The sequence below is a fragment of the Apium graveolens genome, unplaced genomic scaffold (assembly GCF_009905375.1).
Source record: "Apium graveolens cultivar Ventura unplaced genomic scaffold, ASM990537v1 ctg3593, whole genome shotgun sequence".
NCBI classification, from domain to species: domain Eukaryota; kingdom Viridiplantae; phylum Streptophyta; class Magnoliopsida; order Apiales; family Apiaceae; genus Apium; species Apium graveolens.
Window position 1 is genome coordinate 109402 of NW_027418171.1, and position 9430 is coordinate 118831.

The window sequence follows — 9430 nt, forward strand, 5'->3', positions numbered from 1 at the left end:
TTACAACACAAAATAAATTAGAGTAATACTTCTTTAGGCTTCTACATCCACATCCAATTAATTTACATAATACATGGAGCAAAGTATATTGAATCAAAAATTTGAACTATATTGGGCCCATTGAAACCCATGATATACAAGTGGGCGTGCAAAATGGAGTTTATAAAAAAGGTAGGTAAATCCCTAATACAAGCACAAGTGGGCGCAACCTTACAAACAAAATAAACTTGTACATGGCTATAAAATAGTATTTTGGTGTTATTTGTATTTTCTATAAAAAAGTGTTTTGGTGTTCTAAGGTTAAACACATCTCCAAATGAATTGGTGGAGGATTAAGTAGATAAGATTTGGAGGTTTTCATGAATTGATGTTGTTTAACAAGGTTAAGGTAATAATTTGTATTTCCCTGTTTCTTCATTTTTATTTCTTATATGTTTTTTGAACAAACTTTTGTTAAAACTTAAAACCGTACAATAAGTATCCCATTTTTCTTCTATATATGTATATAGATTGACATGGAATGCCACTTGTATTTGTTTTTACATGACCTCCATAACAAGAATTATCCCTTTGAGAATTAAATATCAATGTTAACAAAAAGAATTGAGTTACATTTATAATAACTTTTTTCAATCAATCAATCAATCGTACCTAATAACACCACCTAGGGCAGTGTCTGGGGAGGGTGTATCGTACGCAGCCTTACCCTCATTCCAAAGAATGAAGAGGTTGTTTCCTGAAAAGACCAACGACTTGTGTGTATGCACAAATATGTGTGTCCTAGGTAAGCAGTGATCCATAAACATAAGTACGGAAAGCGAGGCAAACATAAACAATGATACAATATCTCAGCCCATGTCCTTCTTCACATGGGACTTACCGTAAAAAGCTTCGTTCATTGGTTCATTGTTGTAAGCCTCTTCTATTTCTCCTCCTGCACTCTTTTTGATGCCTCAAACGCCATATTTCCCTTGGAGATCACTGTCCAAACTAAATATTTGAAGTACCACAAACCTGTCAAAAGAACTAAAACAACACACAATCCATCTACCATATCATGTAATTAGTCATATGGCATTAAAAAATGACACGGTAGCACCTACACGAGCAACTAAGACTATTAATAACTATGAGAATAAACTACCAAACTTATGAAGTATAAGTACTAGACAAATAAAATTATTACCAACTACCAAAAAGGGCACTAAATTACAAACTACACATGCAAACTACGAAAGTCCAAACTAATCTGCCACCCTTATCCTCCTGCGCCAAGATCTCCTATCTGAGGTCATGTCAGCACTGAGGTTTAGGGCCCTTAAGTCCAGCGTGAGTAGATCAGCCCAGGTCCTCCTTGGCCTCCCTCTCCTTCTTGATCCTGATACCACTAAATCTTCCACCCTGCGCACTAGAGTAGCTATCCTTCTTCGCCTAATATGCCCAAACCAACACAATTGACCTTCCCTCACTTTTTCTGCAATAGGCGCAACTCGTAATTTATTCCTGAAAAAACCATTTGACAATCTATCCAACATGGTACGTCCATAAATCCACTTTAACATTCTCATTTCCGCCACCTCTAACCTACACTCTTGAGCCTTTTTCAATGCCCAGCACTCCGACCCGTATAACAAGGCCGGTCTGATCGCTACCCTATAAAGTTTTCCTTTTACTCTAAAGGGACCCTCCTATCACATAATATTCCTGTAGCAGCCCTCAATTTTAGCCATCCTGATTTGATACGATCTGTAACATCCGCATCTATCCCCCTTCCTTATGCAAAACAGAACCCAGATACCTGAAATTATCTTTGGGGGGCAATACTTGATCGGCCATCAGAACATCCACCCCCTTACCATTCGGTAGATTACTAAAGTTACACCACAAATATTCCGTCTTAGACCGACTAATCCGCAATCCATTAGACTCCAATATATACCTCCATCGCTCTAATGTTACATTAACTGCAACCCTTGTCTCCTTAATTATGACTATATCATCCGCGAATAGCATACACCAAGGTACACTATCCTGAATACCCCTAGTTAGAACATCCATTATAACTGCGAAAAGAAATGGGCTTAGCGAGGATCCTTGGTGAAGTCATATTCCTACCGGAAAGTAATGAGCATCCCCAACCGGTGTTCGAACACACGTCCTTACCTGAAAATACATTTCTTGTATCACCCTCAAATATATCCATGGCACCCCTTTAGCCACCAAACTTTCCCAAATAACCATTTATCCATTCATTTCCGGCCATCTCTAATCTTATCTACCCCCTCTACTCTCTAACATACACAATTTCTGAATTTCTTTCTGTGTTATTATTTCATTTATGAAAAATAAAAATGCGAGAGAAGAGATATGATCTTTTTTATTAAATAATACAAATGTCCTTCCTTTATCCAAGAAAACTGTGGTTTATTCATCCAAAGAAATATACAAACATGTTCCCATCCCGGTTTACTCGTAATTACTTTGTTGTTTTTCTCCCCCAGTTCTCCGGGTTTGGAAAATAACTCCTTACTTGATCCGCCACCAAATAAACACAACCACATATAAATATACTTCAACTGGTGTACAAATTGCCTCTGAATGGACTAGATTCTCCGATAGTATCAAAATAAAAGGGCCAATATTAAAAGAAATACAGGGAGATGAAAGCCTTGTCATCAAGTTTGATAATTAGGGTATCTATAGGAGTTGTCATTAGATATATTTCCTTGTTATTTATTTATTTATAGTTTATTTGTATTTTATAGTTTCTTGTTATATAGTGTGTATTTTTCATTTATAAGTTATGTGTTTTCGTGCAATAGAGTTATCTTTAATTGATTGATTTGGTAAGAAGTAGGGGTGGTGGTGGTGATAGTGGTAGTAATTTAGGGAGAAGAGTTTCTCGGGAGGGGCAAAGGTCAACTAATGTCTATTTTCGAGTAGGTACGATGAATGTAGGTTCTCTGACCGAGAAATTTTTAGAACTTGTGGATATGTTAAAGAAAAAAAAGGTAGATGTGATTTGCATTCAGGAAACTAAGTGGAAGGGTAGTAGTACTAAGGAAGCTAACGGGTTTAAATTGTGGTATTCAGGGGTTGGTAATACAAGGAATGGTGTGGGTATTTTGATAATTTCTCTCTTAAAGGAGAATATAGTAGAAGTGAGTAGAGTCGGTGATAGGATTATGAAGATTAAACTCGTAGTTAATGAAGACATCGTTAATTTTGTAAGTGTGTATTCACCCCATATTGGTTTGAGTGAGTTAGCAAGAAAGATTTTTTGGGATTGTTTGGATGAAATAGTTAGGTTGATACCTAGGGACCAGAATTTATATATAGGAGGTGATTTTAATGGTCATATTGGCGAACAATCAGATGGTTATGTAGGCATTCATGGGGGTTTTAGTTTTGGGTTGAGGAACAAGAGTGGGTGGGATCTATTGGAGTTTGCTTTGGCACATGAATTAATGATTGTTAATTCTTGTTTTAAAAAAAGGGATGATCATCTGATTACTTTTAGGAGTGGAGGTTGTAACTCATAAATCGATTATCTTCTTATGAGAAAAGGCAACATGGATTGTAAAGATTGTAAAGTATTCCCGAGTGAGGCATGTACTACTCAACATCGTTTATTGGTAATGGATATATGTATAAGGAAAAGAGTAGTACAAGATAATAGAGAGGTGACACCGAACATTTTATGGAAAAATCTAAAGGGAGACAAAGTAGGTATTTTTAAAGAAAGGATTGGGTTGGCAAAAGACATATTTTATGATGAGGATATTAATAGAATGTGGAATCGATTGGCCTGTACAATCAGAAATGTAGCTATAGGTATGTTAGGGGTTACCTGAAGAAAGGTTCAGGTGCAGAAGGAAGCTTGGTGGTGGGACCAGGAGGTGCAGGAGTGAGTAAAAATTAAACATGATCCTTTTAGGGAACTTTTGTGTTGCCAAGATAATAAACAAGTTGATATGAGAAGAATTTTATATAAGGAAGCTAGACGTATGGCTAAGAAGACAGTAGCGGAGGCCAAATCAAAGGCGTACGAGGCTATGTATAATCACCTTGGTACAAAAGAGGGTCAAAATGGTATTTATAGATTGACAAAGGTTAGAGAAAGGAGGAGGAGAGATTTAGGTTTTGTTAAGTGTATAAAGGATGTTAATGGATACGTGCTAGTGAAGGATAAGGATATTCGAAATAGATGGCATAACTATTTCAAGGAGTTATTTAATGAGGAGAGAATTGGTGTTATGGTGATAGGATCAGATAGTGTATCTGACTTTGACTTTGGTGTTCAGCCTTCTATGAGCAGAGCCGAAGTTAAGGGAGCATTACCTAAGATGGGGAGAGGTAAAGCTACAGGGCCAGATCAAATACCTATAGAGGTATGGTTGTGTTTGGGTGAAGAGGGAGAGAAATGGCTAACGAGGTTATTCCACAATATACTTTGGACTAGTGTCATACCGCAGGAATGGAGGCTTAGCATGGTAGTGCCGATCTATAAAAATAAGGGAGATGCACATGATTTTAGCAATTATAATCAAATACATGATATACTAAAAAATGAAAATTTATAGCTAAGAAGCCCATATATTATTTATATTTTATCTTCATATTTGTTTAATTATACTATTAAATTTATTTTATGTTTATGTGTGACCTTTTTTCAGAGACATATGTAGAGGAATTTTATTTTTCTTGCTATTTGCAACAAGTTCCACAAACAATGAAGAAACTGCTCCAAGTCCCTTATGTTTCTCCTCTTCATCAAACTACTAGTGTAAGCTTTCTTTGTTCTTCTTTAAACTTTACTATGCAAATATATAAAATATATATATATGCACATAGTACAAGTGAAGCCCTCATCACTATTTACCTTTATATTACCTGACACATGGTTGAAAATGAGATTTCTTACTTATAAAGATGTAGGCTCTGTTTGTGACAAATTATAGTGCTGTAAAAACTTATATATCAATACAAGAACACGTAGGCTCGCCATTTTCAGCCTCACTAGAACCTTCTATTGATGTAATAGATCAATAACTATTCAAAAAGTATATAGTTATCATTTTTCTTGAATCCAGTAGTAATCACTATTTAACTTTACATTACCCGATACATAGTTGAAAATGAGATTTCTTACTTGATAAAGATGTAGGCTCTGTCTGGGACAAATTATAGTTTTGTAAAAACTTATATTTCAATACTTGAACAGGTGGGTAAACTTATATTTCATACGCTCACCATTTTCAGCCTCATAGTCTTAGTAGTGGAATTTGTGGTGGTATTGTTGGTGGTGAAGTTCGTGCTAACTTAAGTAGTGTCATTTGTGGTAACTTTAATTATGGCATCAACGGTGGTAGCATTGGTGGTATATTAGGTAGTCTTAGTAGTGACATTGGGGGTAGCATGACTAGCATCTTTAGTGGTTACATTGGTGGTACTAGAGACGATAACATTAGTAGTGGATTTGGTGGCATTGATGATGACATTGGTTGTAGTGCTCTTGTTAGTGCAATTGGCGGTATTGGAAGTTGTATTTTTGGTCGGATAATTGGTGGTGGTATTGTAGGTGTTGGTGTTAAAGTTTGTTGTAGTTTAAACATTTCCATTGGTGGCCACATTAATTATGGTATTACAGGTGGTACAATTGGTGGTGGCATTGGTGGTAATATTGCTGGTAGCTTTAGTAGTGGCATGGCTAGTTGTCATAGTTTCAGCATTGGTGGTATATATAGTTTCAGCATTGGTGGTATATTTATTAGTCTTAATTGTGGCAAGGGTGGTAGCATTCGTGGTAGCTTAAGTGGAATCATTGGTGGTGGCATTGCTGGTAGCTTTAGTGGTAGCAGTGGTTGTATGTTCGGTAATATTCGGAGGTAGTGGTTTTAGTTATGGTCTTGGTCCCGGTTCCATTGGCGTATTAGGATCGCTTGTGGTGAAAACCTTGATAGTGGTGGCATTGGTGGTAGTGCTATTAATATGAGTGGTGGTGCTGGTTACATTAACCCACCTTACAGTGTTGACCAACTACCTTTCACATGGATATCAACATCAACATTATCCTAATAATTCCTTGGAGTTCCTCATGTGGCTATTTCCTAATTTTGTTTCTTTTTCTACTCCCAACGGTACTATCACTTTTACAGAGGATGAACCCATGTTCACAATAGGATTTGTGACTTGGAGGAGATGTACTTCCAAAAAGCAGCTCACGTTCTCCAAGAATTTCGGGTTCTCCAAATAGTTGATAAACCTTAGGCTCTTTATATGATTTTAAAGATGTCTCAGCTCTTATAAAATTGTACCATAAAAATTGTAAATCATTTTAAAAATATAATATATATTTTAGATATGTTTTCATCATGCCTATAAAGGAATAATTTTTCAAAATCTAAAAAACAATAAATAGATAAAAAATAGAGAAATGAGTTCCTTAAGAAAAAGAACAAAAAAGTACAATTAGTTCATAGTGTGTGGTTAATATTAAAAGTTACTAGTTTGTATGAACCTTCCTCTAAAATTTATTATTAACAAGTGGTTATTAATTTATTCAAAATAACAAGTGGTTATTAATAAAAGTTATTGGGTTCTATGAACCTTCATCTAAATGATTGATGAAGGTTTAACCATAACCCAATTTTAATGGTAACCTAGTAACTCACCCACAATCATGAAGGTTTGTTCTCTAACTCATCATTTCTTTGTTTAATTCATTCTCTATTTATATTATGTTTTGTTCTAATTGTGCATTCCTTAGATTTAAAATTTTACCTAAAACATTAAACTTTAATAATTGTATTAAAATTATATTGAACACATATATAAATATTTTATACAAAAAACAACTATAGAACATAAAATAATATATAAATGCTAAAATGAATGCTTATAAACTTAAATCATATATTTATTTATATTTTACTTTATTTCAAATACATTACATAAAATACAATGTATAAAATATAGAACATGAAAAATAGAGCATATAATAAATAGAAAAATGGAAGGAAGTACATAATTCAAAGATTTACAACACATATCAAAATATAGAAAATATGAAAAAATATAAAATGTTTAAAAGTTATTTAAAGTATTAAAAAATATTGAAAATTCAAACTCCAAGAAATTTACCTTACACATTAAATTTCAATAGTGATATGTAATATTAAACATACACTAAACATTTTTAATTTCATTACAAAATATAAATAAGTTACAAAAAACACTATTAGAGAACACAAAATAATATATAGAACCAAAAAATGATGTTAAACAAAATTAAATCATATATTTAAAGAAATTTAATTTATTAAAAATACTAAACATTATACAATTTATAAAAATATAGAACATAAAAATTAAAGCATATAACAATAGAGATAGAAAGAATTATAAAATATATAAGACAAACAAATTACATAAGAAGTAAAAATACTAAACCTCTAAAAAAGTAGTGAATGCTTAAAAGTTTTTTAAGTGTTAGAAAATATTTGGCAAATGACAATTAATGGAAGAAATATATATTTTTACTGCATTTAACATAGAACATGGGTTTGTAGATGGCAAGAAATATATTGGAGGTTGAGATCAAAAATTATAGACTTTGTCATGCATCAAGATAAGTCACCGGGTCCACATGGGTTGAAGCCGGAATTTTTCAAACTTATTGGAATATTGTTAAAAGATATGTTGTTCAATTTTGTGGGACTTTCTTTGATACAGAACATGAGAACATGGTCCAAGGGAACTAAATCTTACGCTTATACATCTTATTTAGATATTTGACCTATCTCTCTTGATAATGTTCTGATGCGTATATTATCTAAGGTGCTGGAGAATAAGTGCTTTTAATGAACGGATGCTATTAACTTATAATGAAATGATTGCATTTGAAGTCATTGGGAAAAAAGGATGTGGTTGGTTTAAAAATTGATATTTTTAATGCATAAGATAGGTTGAAATAAAGATTTATTAAACAAATGTTGCATAAATTTGGTTTGCACTGAGCCTGGATTTCTAGGATTATGATATGTGTTCTGAAATTCTCATATAGTTTTGTACACAGTAGTGGAATTTTTGTTGATGTGCATCCACAACGGTGACTCCGACATGGAGATCCAATCTCTCCCTACTTGTATATTCTATGTGCGGAAGGTTTAAATCTATCATTAGAAAGTTAGAAGAAACATGTTTGCTTCATGGAGTTAAGGTTGCTAGAGGAGCTCCAAGTATCTCCCATGTGTTATTTGGTGATGATAATTTTTTCTTTTTCAAGCAACGAGTGTAGACGGAAGGAATATGAAGTGTATTTTATAGAGGTGTGAGCGTTTGTCTTGACAAGTAGTCCATTACGTTAAGTCTACTGTGTTCTTTAGTCCTAATAGTTGTGCTGATAATTGAACATTCATATGTCATATCCCTGGGGTTGAAGAAATTGAATTGATAAACCATGAAAATATCTTGAAATGTCAATATAGTGGTGGTCTGAGAGTTAGGAGTTTGAGGAACTTCCATACAATTATGCTTGCCAAGCAATACTGGAGAATCATTAGTGGAACATCTAACATATACTTTAACTTACTCCCGTTCGGTGGTGGGCTCCACAATTGTGCAAGATAGGTCAGCCTAGAGTTTTTCTAGTTCAATGTTTAACAATTATTTATTTCCATTGGGTTTGGCCTCCGAATGCTTGCTTTTACCACCGGTGTCATTCTCTTCATAATCTTGATCTTTGTCGAGATTTTTAAGCATGATGATTCTTGTTGTCCCCTGGTCTTCTCTCATTTTCCCGACACTCTTCTCAGTTGGGTACTACATCTTGAGATTGGGGATTGACCCAATAGCTTGGAAGGCCAAAAAGAATGGTTCTCCTGGGAGTGCGTTGTAGGGGATTTTAGAATCTTACGATGTAGAATTTTACTTATTTTACGATGTAGAATTTTACCTATATGACATTTTATTGGTAATAATATGTAAAGTAATCGTACATTCACAAGGTATATGCAGTCCGTCGAACGCCTCAAGAGGTACCTCATGGCATGGCTCCACCTGTAGTCCAGCTAGGTTCATTTTGCTATACGTCCGATGAAATAAGATATTAGACGAACTCCCTTCATCTACTAACACTTTCCATATATTATTTCCCCGATGACATGGTGGATCATCAGCGGATCTTCATAAGGTTATATGACATCCTTGTAGTCCTCTTTCTTGAAGGAGAGCGACATAGTCTATCTAGAAGGGCTGAACTAGTATAAATTATACCTTTTCTTGAAATTTTTACTGTCAACTCAAAGGGTATTGCTTCCCGAATTTGTCTTCACCTCTCCCTGATATCTCATTTTTGGCTCTGTGTTCCTTGTCTCATTCGGCCCCAACTCATCCCTCGAGTCTCTTAGAAATTCATTGAGTTCTTCAG

The 9430-nt window shown here is 34.3% G+C and overlaps 1 protein-coding gene across 1 annotated transcript; it reads right to left on the bottom strand.

Moving 5' to 3' along the window:
- Positions 1-1244: 1244 nt before the first annotated feature.
- On the bottom strand, positions 1245-2058 carry LOC141701218 (uncharacterized). The gene is made up of 2 exons (XM_074504909.1): positions 1799-2058; positions 1245-1653 (listed from the first exon to the last, which is right to left on the bottom strand). Exons 1-2 carry the CDS (start codon positions 2056-2058, stop codon positions 1245-1247), a joined length of 669 nt encoding a protein of 222 aa, XP_074361010.1.
- Between the last annotated feature and the right edge of the window lie 7372 nt (positions 2059-9430).